The 14,566-nt window shown below is 46.4% G+C and overlaps 1 protein-coding gene across 1 annotated transcript; it reads right to left on the bottom strand.

Moving 5' to 3' along the window:
- Positions 1 to 10,261: 10,261 nt before the first annotated feature.
- LOC123441274 lies at positions 10,262 to 11,314 on the bottom strand. The gene is made up of 2 exons (XM_045117758.1): positions 10,967 to 11,314; positions 10,262 to 10,887 (listed from the first exon to the last, which is right to left on the bottom strand). Exons 1-2 carry the CDS (start codon positions 11,312 to 11,314, stop codon positions 10,399 to 10,401), a joined length of 837 nt encoding a protein of 278 aa, XP_044973693.1. The 3' UTR covers positions 10,262 to 10,398.
- Between the last annotated feature and the right edge of the window lie 3,252 nt (positions 11,315 to 14,566).

Genomic DNA, 14,566 nt, shown 5'->3' with positions numbered 1-14,566 from the left:
AAGCCTTTGGCTGAAGAAAAATCACCGAGAACAACCTTCCTCGTCCACGAGCTCAAGTATACACCCAGGTCTGTCTACAGAATCCTCTGCAGTGTGCTCGCGCTGATCAAAGGCCATGATGATGAAGAAGATATCATAGGCCTCATGAAGAATATCCTCTTCAACATCATTCATGGTATTCCTATCAACATCCATGATTTCTTCTTGAGGACTTTGGCCGACACTGCTATGTGTCCTTTTGATCACAAGATATATGCCCCATGTCTTATGAGATTCATCAGGACAAGGACAGGCATCAACTTCCACGCTGATTTCCAAAACCATGTTGGTTATATGCCTCCTATTTGGGTCAACAAGAAGACTTTCGAGCCCATTGAAGGAAAAGGCAAATCAGTGATTGAAGAAGGCGGTAGGCCCCTTGATGGCCAGTTCAGAGAGCCCTAAGCTTATTCTTCATGGGATGATACTGAGACTCGTCCGGCTAGCCCCGTTCCGCCTCGTGTGATGAATACATGAGAGCTCCTCCTCAGTCTTCACCAGAAGGTGGATTCAATCACAAGTGGGTCAAACGCCAGTTTGGCGCCATTGTGAAAACCCTCACTGAAACACAGAACTCTGTGAAGCTCAACCATCACTATCTCCATGAGGTTTTTGATCGCACCTGGGATACACTTGCACATCTGAAGACTCAGACTGAGCTTGAAGAAATAGACTTTGAGCGAGACTTTGACTGGTCGTGGCCTCCCAAGAAGAAGTTCAGGCCTATTCCAGTTCCAGACCTTGAAGACAGCTCCTTTTCTTCATTCCGCACTGCTGAAACTGATGAAGAACAGCTTGACACAGCTACCGGTCCAAGGAAGAAGACTACTCCCAAAAAGCATCAGGGCTCTTCCTCAACCGCCAAGAAGTGAAGTCTTCACGGGCGTAGTCCTCAGTTTTTCCCTTTTTGTCACTTGATGACAAAGGGGGAGAAACTTGAGAGTTAGTCTTCAAGCGGGATATTTTGGGGGCTTATGAACTATATTTAAGTTACAAACTCTTGGCTCTTCTGAAGTTTTTATGTAATGAGTTGTAACTTAAGCCCGATGGTACTCTGACGCTTTTGAACGTTTTTCTTCGCATGCTTATTCCTCAAGTTTTAATGCACGCATGCTGGAATTCGTCAGATACCATTTGTCACCATGCATTTTCATTTTATTCCTATGATATGTTACATGTATGCATGATTTACAAGACTCACGGGGAGATCTCCATGATATAAATCATCAATGTGCATTTGCTGTGAAGAGCAAAATCCTCACGATATGCACATCTTCACGGGGAGTCTCTCTGAATCTTGATTTCAAATTCCTCAAATGAGTATTTACACTTCATATTTTCGATCCCTGTTGAAGACTTAACCTAATTTTCATCAACCACCAAAAAGGGGGAGATTGTAAGTGCATCTAGTGCCCCTTAGTGATTTATAAGTGTACATAGGATCTATAAGTCGTTGAGGAGTTTGAGATATTTGAAGAATATCGACCTCTAAAAATATATATCTTCGGTTGAAGAAATTGGCCTGAAGCTGAAGAAATGAATCGCGAGGAATCTGCGATGAAATTGATATTCCTCATGAAGATACTGAAATTGAGGAATCAGGTGTGTCCTGAAGAAAATCACTTTGAAGAATTTGAAGCATGAAGATTTACTCTTGCTGTTTTATTTTCTTCGCATTTGAGTAATAGGAACACCGTACTGTTAAAGGGGGTCGAAGTTACACTTTGGAATGAATTTCCTCATGATTCTCAACCCAAGCCTAATCCTATCAAAAGCCTCAAGTGAGGAATACGAGTGACATGAGGACTCTCAAAGTTGAGGGATCCGACCGTTTCGATAGCCACGCCAAGTCATTGGTCTTATCCACTCCAACGGTCATATTTTTTAAGGGTATTAGTGTCAAATCATGTCGGGATGCTCCGAGGCTATAAATAGCCACCCCCCATAACCATTAGCTGGTTGGCTGCTCCGTTAGAAACTGACACTTGTCATAAGAGCAACCCAATTCATCACAGTCTTAGAGAGTAATTCATTAGTGAGGAAATACACCATACACCGTAACCACAAACCAAACCTAGTGATTGAGCATCACTGAAGAAGTTGTTCCTGTCTGGGACTGAAGCCTTTTACCTTTGAGGACTGTGCATCCTCCAGACGGTTAGGCGTAATGGTCTAGAGCTTTCCAGCAGTCAATTGTGGATCGCCGGGTGACCAAGTTTGTGAGGGTTTAGAAGTCTGCCCTGAAGACTTACCACGAGTGTTGGGCGAGGACTGTGTGTTCTTAGCCCAAGGAGAACACGGTAGGGATTGTGTGTCCCGGGACTGTGTGTCCTTTGGTTTCAATACCAAGCCGCTCCAAACCAGATGTACGACTGTCACAGCAGTTGGAACTGGGTCATCAACGACTGTCTTCATTGAGAAACGGGTTCTAATTCCTCAACTCCTTACTTTCCTCGTATTATGTGTTGATGACTTTCACTTCTACTGTTTGAAGAATTTGCTGAAGACTTTCTCTGAATTTCCTCAACCCCAAATTCTGTTGGAAATATTCTAGAGGCAATAATAAAATGGTTATTATCATATTTCCCTGTTCATGATAATCGTCTATTGTTCATGCTATAATTGTATTAACAGGAAACAGTAATTCATGTGCGAATAAATAGATCACAATGTGTCCTTAGCAAGCCTCTAGTTGGCTAGCTCGTTAGTCAATAGATGATCATGGTTTCCTGATCATGGGCATTAGATGTCATTTATAACGGGATCACATCATTCGGAGAATGATGTGATGGACAAGACCCAATCCTAAGCATAGCACTACATCGTATTGTTTGTATGCTAAAGCTTTTCTAATGTCAAGTATCTTTTCCTTCGACCGTGAGATTGTGCAACTCCCGGATACCGTAGGAGTGCTTTGGGTGTATCAAACGTCACAACGTAACTGGGTGACTATAAAGGTGCACTACGGGTACCTCCGAAAGTGTCTGTTGGGTTGGTACGAATCGAGATCGGGATTTGTCACTCCGTGTGACGGAGAGGTATCTCTGGGCCCACTCGGTAGAACATCATCATGAGCTCAATATGACTAAGGAGTTAGTCACACGATGACGTGCTACGGAACGAGTAAAGAGACTTACCGGTAACGAGATTGAACAAGGTATAGGTATACCGACGATCGAATCTCGGGCAAGTTCTATACCGACAGACCTAGGGAATCGTATACAGGATTGATTGAATCCTTGACATCGTGGTTCATCCGATGAGATCATCGTGGAGGAAGTGGGAGCCACCATGGGTATCCAGACCCCACTGATGGTTATTGGCCGGAGAGGCGTCTCGGTCATGTCTGTCTGTCTCCCGAACCCCTAGGGTCTACACACTTAAGGTTCGATGACCCTAGGATTATAGGGAATTGTTATACGTGGTTACCGAAAGTTGTTCGGAGTCCCGGATGAGATCCCGGACGTCACGAGGAGCTCCAGAATGGTCCGGAGGTAAAGATTGATATATAGGACGGATGGTTTCGGATACCGGAAGTGTTTTGGGCATCACCGGTAACGTACCGGGACCACCGGGACCACCGGAGGTGGCCCCGGGGGTCCACCGAAGGGGGGCAACGACCCCGGGAGGTAAGGTTGGCCAAGTGGGGAAGGGAACCAGCCCCTAGGTGGGCTGGTGCCTCCCCACTCAGCCCAATGCGTGGGGGAGAGAAAAGGGGGGGGGGGCAAACCCTAAGCCAGGTGGGCCTAAGGCCCACCAGGGGTGCGCCACACCCCTCGTCCCCCCCCCCTTGGCCGCCGCACGAGACCCCATCTAAGGCTGCCGCCCCCCAGGAGAGGGAAACCCTCAAGGGGGCGCAGCCCCCCCCTATATATAGTGGGCACTTTTGGCCATTGGAGATCAGACTTTTGCCTCTCTCTCGGCGCAGCCCTGCCCTTCTTCCTCCTCCTCTCTGCCGGTGCTTGGCGAAGCCCTGCCGGGAGACCTCGTCTCTCCATCGACACCACGCCATCGTGCTGCTGGAGTTCTTCCCCAACCTCTCCCTCCTCCTTGCTGGATCAAGGTGCGGGAGACGTCATCGGGCTGCACGTGTGTTGAACGCGCCGTAGTTCGGCACTATATCGGAATCGCTGCGAGTACGACTCCATCAACCATGTTCTAGCAACGCTTCCACTTAGCGATCTTCAAAGTATGAAGATGCTCTTACCCCTCTCTCGTTGCTGGTCTCTCCATAGGAAGATCTGAATATGCGTAGGAAAAGTTTGAATTTATGCTACGTTACCCAACAGTGGCATCCGAGCCAGGTTTTCTATGCGTAGATTCTATGCACGAGTAGAATACAAAAGTTGTGGGCGATGATTTGTCAATTTGCTTGCCGCTACTAGTATTATTCTTTTCCGGCGGTATTGTGGGATGAAGCGGCCCGGACCGACTTTACACGTACGCTTACGTGAGACTGGTTCCACCGACAGACATGCACACCGTGCATAAAGGTGGCTAGCGGGTGTCTGTCTCTCATACTCTAGTCGGATTGGATTTGATGAAAAGGGTCCTTATGAAGGGTAAATAGATTTGGCATATCATCGTTGTGTCTGTCACGTAGGTAAGAAGGCGTTCTTTCTAGAAACCCAAATCAACCACGTAAAACTTGCAACAACAATTAGAGGACGTCTAACTGGTTTTTGCAGGGTTTGACATGTGATGCGATATGGCCAAAGTTGTGATGTTGCATGTATGATGTATGAGATGATCATGTTATTGTAATAGGTTTCACGACTTGCATGTCGATGAGTATGACAACCGGCAGGATCCATAGGAGTTGTCTTAATTTATTGTATGAGATGCAACGCCATGTGCTTACTACTTTTACTTCATTGCTAACGGTTAGCTATAGTAGTAGTGATAGTAGTAGTTGGCGTGACGACTTCACGGAGACACGATGATGGAGATCATGATGATGGAGATCATGGTGTCTCGCCGATGACAATGATGATCATGCGATGCCTGAACATGGAGATCGAAAGGGCGAAGATGATAATGGCCATATCATGTCACTATATGATTGCATTGTGATGTTTATCATGTTTTACATCTTATTGCTTAGAACGACGGTAGCATAATAAGATGATCCCTCTTAAAATTTCGAGAACGTATTCCCCTAAGTGTGCACCGTTGCGAAGGTTCGTTGTCTCGAAGCACCACGTGATGATCGGGTGTGATAGATTCTAACATTCGCATACAACGGGTGTAAGCCAGATTTACACACGCCAAACACCTAGGTTGACTCAACGAGCTTAGCATGTACAGACATGACCTCGAATACAAGAGACCGAAAGGTTGAACATGAGTCGTATGGTTGAATACGATCAGCATGAAGTTGCTCACCATGGTGACTAGTCCGTCTCACGTGATGATCGGACACGGGTTAGTCAACATGGATCATGTATCACTTAGATGACTAGAGGGATGTCGATTTAAGTGGGAGTTCATACTTAATTTGATTAAATGAACTTAATTGTCATGAACTAAGTCTAAAAGGTTTGTCTTTATAAATATTATAGATGGCCAACGTCAACCTCAATTTCAACGCATTCCTAGAGAAAAACAAGTTGAAAGATGATGGTAGCAACTATGCGGACTGGGTTCGCAACTTGAAGCTCATCCTTGAAGAAGCTAAAAAGGCTTATGTCCTTGATGCGCCGCTAGGTGACCCTCCCGCTCCTGCAGCAGCCCAGGACATTCTGAACGTCTGGCAAACGCGGAGTGATGACTACTCTCTGGTTAGGTGTGGCATGTTATACAGTTTAGAAACGAGGCTCCAAAGGCGTTTTGAGCAACACGGAGCATATGAGATGTTCCCAGAGCTGAAGCTAGTTTTTCAAGCTCATGCCCGTGTTGATAGATATGAAGTCTCCGAGAAGTTCTTTAGCTGTAAGATGGAGGAGAACAGTTCTGTCAGTGAGCACATACTCAAAATGTCTGGGTTACACGGTCGTCTGACTTCACTTGGAGTCAAACTTCCGGATGATTCTATAATTGACCGAATCCTCGAGTCTCTCCCACCAAGCTACAACGGCTTTGCGCTTAACTACAACATGCAAGGGATGGAGAAGACCATTCCCGAGTTGTACTCGATGCTCAAGTCTGCAGAAGTAGAAATCAAGAAAGAGCATCAAGTGCTCATGGTCAACAAGACCACTACTTTCAAGAAGGGCAAGGGTAAGAAGAACTTCCAGAAAGACGGCAGAGATGTTGCCGCGCCCGGTAAGCCATATGCCGGGAAGAAGAAAAAGAATGGACCCAAGCTTGAGACTGAGTGCTTCTATTGCAAGGGAAAGGGTCACTGGAAGCGGAACTGCCCCAAATACTTAGCGGACAAGAAGGCCGGCAACGTTAAAGGTATATGTGATATAGATGTTATTGATGTGTATCTTACCAGCGCTCGTAGTAGCTCCTGGGTATTTGATACCGGTGTTGTTGCTCACATTTGCAACTCAAAGCAGGAACTGCGGAATAAGCGGAGACTGGCCAAGGACGAGGTGACGATGCGCGTCGGGAATGGTTCAAAGGTCTATGTGATCGCCGTCGGCACGCTACCTCTACATCTACCGTCGGGATTAGTTTTAAACCTTAATAATTGTTATTTAGTACCAGCTTTAAGCACGAACATTGTATCAAGGTCTTGCTTAATGCGAGACGGCTACTCATTTAAGTCAGAGAATAATGGTTGTTCTATTTATATGAGTGATATGTTTTATGGTCATGCTTCGTTGGTGAATGGTTTATTCTTGATGAATCTCGATCGTGATGTTACACATATTCATAGTGTGAGTACCAAAAGATGTAAAGTTGATAATGATAGTCCCACATTCTTGTGGCACTGTCGCCTTGGTCATATCGGCGTTAAGCGCATGAAGAAGCTCCATACTGATGGACTATTAAGAGTCTCTTGACTTTGAATCATTTGACACATGCGAACCGTGCCTCATGGGCAAGATGACTAAGACTCCATTCTCAGGAATAATGGAGAGAGCAACCGACTTATTGGAAATAATACATACTGATGTGTGTGGTCCAATGAACGTTGAAGCTCGCGGTGGCTATCGTTATGTTCTCACTCTCACCGATGATTTGAGTAGGTATGAGTATATCTACTTGATGAAGCACAAATCTGAGACATTTGAAAAGTTCAAGGAATTTCAGAGTGAGGTCGAGAATCAACGTGCCAGAAAAATTAAGTGTCTACGATCTGATCGTGGAGGAGAATATTTGAATCACGAGTTTGGCACACACCTAAGGAAGTGTGGAATCGTTTCACAACTGACGCCGCCTGGCACACCGCAACGCAACGGAGTGTCTGAACGTCGTAATCACACTTTATTAGATATGGTACGATCTATGATGTCTCTTACCGACTTACCGCTATCATTTTGGGGATACGCATTAGAAACTGCAACATTCACTTTAAATAGGGCACCGTCTAAATCCGTTGAGACGACATCGTATGAACTATGGTTTTGCAAGAAACCTAAGTTGTCATTTCTTAAAGTTTGGGGCTGCGATGCTTATGTGAAGAAACTTCAACCAGAAAAGCTCGAACCCAAAGCGGAGAAATGCGTATTCATAGGATACCCTAACGAAACTATTGGGTATACCTTCTATCTTAGATCCGAAAGTAAAACCTTTGTTGCCAAGAACGGATCCTTTCTAGAGAAAGAGTTTCTCTCGAAAGAAGTAAGTGGGAGGAAGGTAGAACTTGATGAGGTAATTACAACCCCTCTCGAACAGGATAGTAGCGCAGCACGGGAAGTTGTTCCTGTGGCGCCTACACCGACTGAAGAGGAAGTTAATGATGATGATCAGGAAGCTTCGGATCAAGTTACTACTGAACCGCGAAGGTCCAGAAGGGCACGCTCCGCACTAGAGTGGTACGGCAACCCTGTGATGGAAATCATGTTGTTAGACAACGGTGAACCTTTGAACTATGAAGAAGCGATGGCGGGCCCGGATTCCAACAAGTGGCTTGAGGCTATGAAATCCGAGATAGGATCCATTTATGAGAACAAAGCATGGACTTTGGTGGACTTGCCCGATGACCGGCAAGCCATAGAAAATAAATGGATCTTCAAGAAGAAGACCGATGCAAACGGTAATGTAACCGTTTACAAAGCTCGACTTGTCGCAAAGGGTTTTCGACAAATTCGTGGAGTTGACTACGAAGAGACTTTCTCTCCCGTAGCGAAGCTGAAATCAGTCTAAATCATGTTAGCAATTGCCGCCTTTTATGATTATGAAATTTGGCAAATGGACGTCAAAACAGCGTTCCTTAACGGGAACCTTAAGGAAGAGTTGTATATGATGCAACCAGAAGGTTTTGTCGACCCTAAGGGTGCTAACAAAGTGTGCAAGCTCCAGTGCTCCATCTATGGGCTGGTGCAAGCATCTCGGAGTTGGAACATTCGCTTTAATGAGGTGATTAAAGCGTTTGGGTTCATACAGGTTACAGAGAAGCCTGTCTGTACAAGAAAGTGAGTGGGAGCTCTGTAGCTTTCCTCATACTGTATGTGGATGACATATTATTAATGGGGAATAATATAGAGATGTTGGAGAGCATAAAGGCCTATTTGAACAAGAGTTTTTCAATGAAGGACCTTCGAGAAGCTGCATACATATTAGGCATCAAGATCTATAGAGATAGATCAAGAAACCTCATAGGTCTTTCGCAAAGTACATACCTTGACAAGATATTGAAGAAATTCAACATGGAAAACTCAAAGAAAGGGTTCTTGCCAGTTTTGCAAGGTGTGAGATTGAGTGAGACTTAGTCGCCGACCACGGAAGCAGATAGAGAGAAGATGAGTTATGTCCCCTACGCATCAGTCGTGGGCTCTCTAATGTATGCCATGCTGTGTACCAGACCTGATATAAACCTTGCCATAAGTTTGGTAGGGAGGTACCAAAGTGATCCTGGTATGGAACACTGGACAACGGTCAAGAATATCCTTAAGTACCTGAAAAGGGCTAAGGAAATGTTTCTCGTTTATGGAGGTGACGAAGAGCTCATCGTAAAGGGTTACGTCGACGCTAGCTTCGACACAGATCCGGATGACTCTAAGTTATTATCATATTTCCTTGTTCATGATAACCGTCTATTGTTGATGCTATAATTGTATTAACAGGAAACAGTGATACATGTGTCAATAAATAGATCACAATGTGTCCCTAGCAAGCCTCTAGTTGGCTAGCTCATTAGTCAATAGATGATCATGGTTTCCTGATCATGGGCATTAGATGTCATTGATAACGGAATCACATCATTGGGAGAATGATGTGATGGACAAGACCCAATCCTAAGCATAGCACTAGATCGTATTGTTCGTATGCTAAAGCTTTTCTAATGTCAAGTATCTTTTCCTTCAACCGTGAGATTGTGCAACTCCTGGATACCGTAGGAGTGCTTTGGGTGTATCAAACGTCACAACGTAACTGGGTGACTATAAAGGTGCACTACGGGTACCTCCGAAAGTGTTTGTTGGGTTGGTACGAATCGAGATCGGGATTTGTCACTCCGTGTGACGGAGAGGTATCTCTGGGCCCACTCGGTAGAACATCATCATGAGCTCAATGTGACTAAGGAGTTAGTCACACGATGACGTGCTACAGAACGAGTAAAGAGACTTACCAGTAACGAGATTGAACAAGGTATAGGTATACCGACAATCGAATCTCGGGCAAGTTCTATACCGACAGACAAAGGGAATCGTATACGGGATAGATTGAATCCTTGACATCGTGGTTCATCCGATGAGATCATCGTGGAGCAAGTGGGAGCCACCATGGGTATCCAGACCCTGCTGATGGTTATTGGCCGGAGAGGCGTCTCGGTCATGTCTGCGTGTCTCCCGAACCCGTAGGGTCTACACACTTAGGGTGTGTTTGGTTGGAGAACCAACTGTCATGGAATGGAATGGTTCCATTCCAGAGGAACGGGTCGGTTCCGTTCCTGTGTTTGGTACGAGCAAAAAAGTGGAACGGGATGGTTCCGTTCCAGTGTTTGGTTGGGAGGCATGGAATGAAAATTGGAATAACAAAAATTCGAAATTTCAGCAGCATTTCGTTTGTATTTTGAAGAAAAACAACACAACAATATATGTATTGACATGTAACACAATTTGCAGCAACAATATCATTAAATACCAAATATCCAAAAGCCACATCCAGCCATACATCCAGCCAACAACTACAGCCATACTTGACAATCATACACATCCAAAAGCAAACACCCAAATATCCAAAGCAAAGTGCACTACAGCCATACATGTTGTTCACATACTTGACAACCATACAACCATATCGAATTTAGAAGTTCTTCTTCACATACCTACTCACCCAAACAGATTTGTTGGTTTGGGAAAGTGTCATGAAGGCTTTTGCGATCTTCGGATTGTCAACAAGATGAGCATAGTAGTGGGCTAGGTGCTCTTCATCAAATTCTCCCAACTTGCAGACCTCATCCCAAAGTTCAGCGGGTATATCATCATCATCCCCAGACTTCACAAGAGCATCAGCCACAAGTTTGAACCCGTAATTGAGAGTGGTAACTAGTGGATCTTCAAGAACTTTCACTACCTTGGCCTTCTTTTTTGGTGGTCCTTTGGGGTGAGAGGACTCAGCAACATTTGGTGATGTGTTCACCTCACCATTCTCCTCATCTTCCACTTCAATAGAAAGTAGATCATTCCCAGACCTAGCATTGATCCCCGAAGCCGCGGTTGTCCCAAAGATGGTCGCCATAGCATGATAGTGTTCAATTGGGGTGTTCAAGTAAGGGGCATCAGCTTTGTGTGCCTACAAAAAAAGTGCAAGTGATTAGCAATAATGTAGGCCGAAAATAGCATGATATCATCTCATAGCATTAGAAGCTTACCATGCAATGACCTGCATAGTGTTCTTCGGCAAGCCTAATTGTGCAAGTATCTTCATCCCATAGAGCTCCACTTAAATTCTTCAAGATGACAACCCTTCCCCAAATCTTCCTCCACTTCTTGAGATGGTTTCGAACTTGTTCTACAGTGACAGCTAGTTTGAACTGCTCATTCAAAACAGCAGCACATTGTCTGTGATGTGCCTCCCTGAACCCACTAGAAGTCCTCTTTCCTTTTGCAACAAGGTCAGCCAAAAACCCCAGCATCGTGTTGGTCATTGCAGGAGTCCATACAATGACCCCACTCTTGATGGAGTTCCCACTTGCAGCGGTGACTTCGGTATTGTCCATTTCTGTCAAGACATCAAAATGTTGCAAAAAATGGATTATAGTTTAACAAATATCAAATATCATAGATGCAATCTGTCCAAAGAAGTGGTTTCAGCCATCAAATATCATAGATGCAATCTGTCCAGCCATCAAATAAATCCAAATACATGGTTTCAACACTACAAATACATGGTTTTAACACAATAAATGATACATGATACATGGAGTGTCACACACTCATAAATTTGCATACATGATTTGCCTATCTTCCCACATTTGGGCGGCAATTTGCAGCCTACGGTCTACCGTGGCCCTATGGTCACTTGCTTGTTGCCTTGTTGTTCGAATTGGTTGGGTGGTCCATGTCACTTCCGGTATAATAAATTCATCAATCCCTTGTGACAGTGCATAATTATGAAGAACACAACATGCTATAACAATGTCGACTTGCACCGGGAAAGAGAAGAAGGGTTTGTCATCATCTAAAATTTTGAAACGCCTCTTGAGAGATCCAAAAGCCCTCTCTACTGTGACCCGTAGAGATGAGTGCCTAAGGTTGAACAACTCCCTATCATTTTGGACCGGATTGTTGCCCCACTCATTCAAATGGTACCTCACACCACGAAAAGGTGGTAAGAACCCAGGCTTTGCTCCATAACCAGCATCAACTAGGTAGAACTTTCCTAAAAAAATAAAACAAAACTTGGTGACAATGATTCTTGTAAGGCAATAACAAATGGACAATTTTCTATCTTGGGAAACTTCTTACCCGGTGGCACTTGTAAGCCTCTCTCACGCGTTAATGCATCAGCTAAAACAGTAGCATCATGTGCCGACCCTTCCCAACCAGCCAACACATATGTGAAGCGTAGGTCAAAATCTACCGCTGCCATCACATTTTGAGTGGTGAAGGCCTTCCTACCCCGAAAAGAATTCTCCACATCTTTGGTAACACCTGCTCGCACATGTGTACCATCGATAGCTCCAATACAATCCTATATAGTGACAATTATTAAATGGCATATCATATAGCCTTCATAGCTAGCGAATAGTTTCTGAGTTTACCTTAAAATATGGGTCAAATCGATGGTTTCCAGCAATTTTGGCAGGGGTCTCCAATGATGGTGGCCTTATGTAATCATTGCGAAGCTCGCCTATGGCATAAAGAGCCTTTCTAAAGTAGATGCTGGTTGTGCCATATGATCTACAAAAATTGGCTGAAATAACCCTATTCCGAACATTGTGTCCAATTGTATGTAAAAACATCGCTAATTGTTGCTCCACGCTAAGATGTGGACTGTCTTCTAGCAACTTTCGATCCCTCAGTATGCCACACAAGCCAAAAAATGCAGCTCTTTCAAACCTTAACATGTTTTTACACAACACATCGCTTTTCCAAATTTTTTGGTCTAGATAATCAAATCTGACCCTATCTCTTTCATGCATTGGGCCATATGTAATACGTGGTCTTCTCTTCCTTATTATAGCTCTAACAATGACTGCTATTGCAGCAAGTGTGACAAAAACTGCAGCTCCCCTAATCATCCTTTGTCTTTTGTTCATCTTCTTGACCATCTACAATTGCTATCAAATATTACAAAGATGTATTGGACAGATATATTGCAAAGATGTACTGGATGGCACCAATTTGAGCAAAAAAATGTTCTTGACAGCAGCATATAAAGGGGATAGACAGAGGGATTCATACCTTGAGGCAGCACAAATTTCGCTGTGTCGCCGCGCTGGAGTAGCACCTTCTACCTGCATCAAAACATTGGCAAAAATCAGCAGCAGCAGGCAGAGAGTGCAGCAGGCAACGCGGGCAGCAGCAGGCAGCAGCAGGCAGCGCGGCAGGGAGGAAGGGGCGGCGCGCGCAGCAGCAGGCAGCGCAGCAGGCAGCAGCAGGCAGCGCGCGCAGCAGCAGGCAACGCGCGCAGCAGCAGAGCGCGGCGCGGCAGGGAGGAAGGGAGGGGCGGCGCGCAGCAGCAGCAGGGAGAGAGGGAGGCGGCCGGCGGCCGGCGGCGCAGCGCGGCAGGGAGGCGGCCGGCGGCCGGCGGCGCAGCGCGGTAGGGAGAGAGGGAGGCGGCGCGGCAGGGAGAGAGGGAGGGAGGCGGCGCGGCAGGGAGAGAGGGAGGCGGCGACGCACCTGGAGAGGGAGAGAGAGCGCCGGCGCAGCTGGGGAGGAGATGAGGATAGGGCTGCGCGAGACGAGCCGTTCCGTGCGATTCCGTGGATTTGCTGGTGCTAGCGCATTCCTGATCTGAGGGGAATATTCCCTAAAGTGGAATGGGTGGGTTCTACTCCGGTTGGTAAACCAAACGCAGGAACGAGGGCTAGGAACGGGTCCGACCCGTGACATTCCAGTCCATGACAGCAACCAAACACACCCTTAAGGTTCGATGACGCTAGGATTATAGGGAATTGTTATACGAGGTTACCGAAAGTTGTTCGGAGTCCCGGATGAGATCCCGGACGTCACGAGGAGCTCCGGAATGGTCCGGAGGTAAAGATTGATATATAGGACGGATGGTTTCGGATACCGGAAGTGTTTCGGGCATCACCGGTAACGTACCGGGACCACCGGGACCACCGGAGGTGGCTCCAGGGGTCCACCGAAGGGCGGCAACGACCCTGGGAGGTAAGGTGGGCCAAGTGGGGAAGGGAACCAGCCCCTAGGTGGGCTGGTGCGCCTCCCCACTAAGCCCAATGCGTGGGGGAGAGAAAAGGGGGGGCAAACCCTAAGCCAGGTGGGCCTAAGGCCCACCAGGGGTGCGCCACACCCCTCCTCCCCCCCTTGGCCGCCGCACTAGCCCCCATCTAGGGCTGCCCCCCCCCCCCAGGAGAGGGAAACCCTCAAGGGGGCGCAGCCCCTCCCTCCCCCTATATATAGTGCGCACTTTTGGCCATTGGAGATCAGACTTTTGCCTCTCTCTCGGCGCAGCCTGCCCTTCTTCCTCCTCCTCTGTGCCGGTGCTTGATGAAGCCCTGCCGGGAGACCTCGTCTCTCCATCGACACCACACCGTCGTTCTGCTGGAGTTCTTCCTCAACCTATCCCTCCTCCTTGCTGGATCAAGGTGCGGGAGACGTCACCGGGCTGCACGTGTGTTGAACGCGGAGGTGCCGTAGTTCGGCACTAGATCGGAATCGCTGCGAGTACGACTCCATCAACCGCGTTCTAGCAACGCTTCCGCTTAGCGATCTTCAAAGGTATGAAGATGCTCTTAGCCCTCTCTCGTTGCTGGTCTCTCCATAGGAAGATCTGAATATGCGTA

This window comes from Hordeum vulgare, chromosome 3H, assembly GCF_904849725.1.
Source record: "Hordeum vulgare subsp. vulgare chromosome 3H, MorexV3_pseudomolecules_assembly, whole genome shotgun sequence".
NCBI lineage: Eukaryota > Viridiplantae > Streptophyta > Magnoliopsida > Poales > Poaceae > Hordeum > Hordeum vulgare.
Note: the sequence above shows the minus strand (reverse complement) of the source record. Positions and strands in the feature narration are given on the sequence as shown.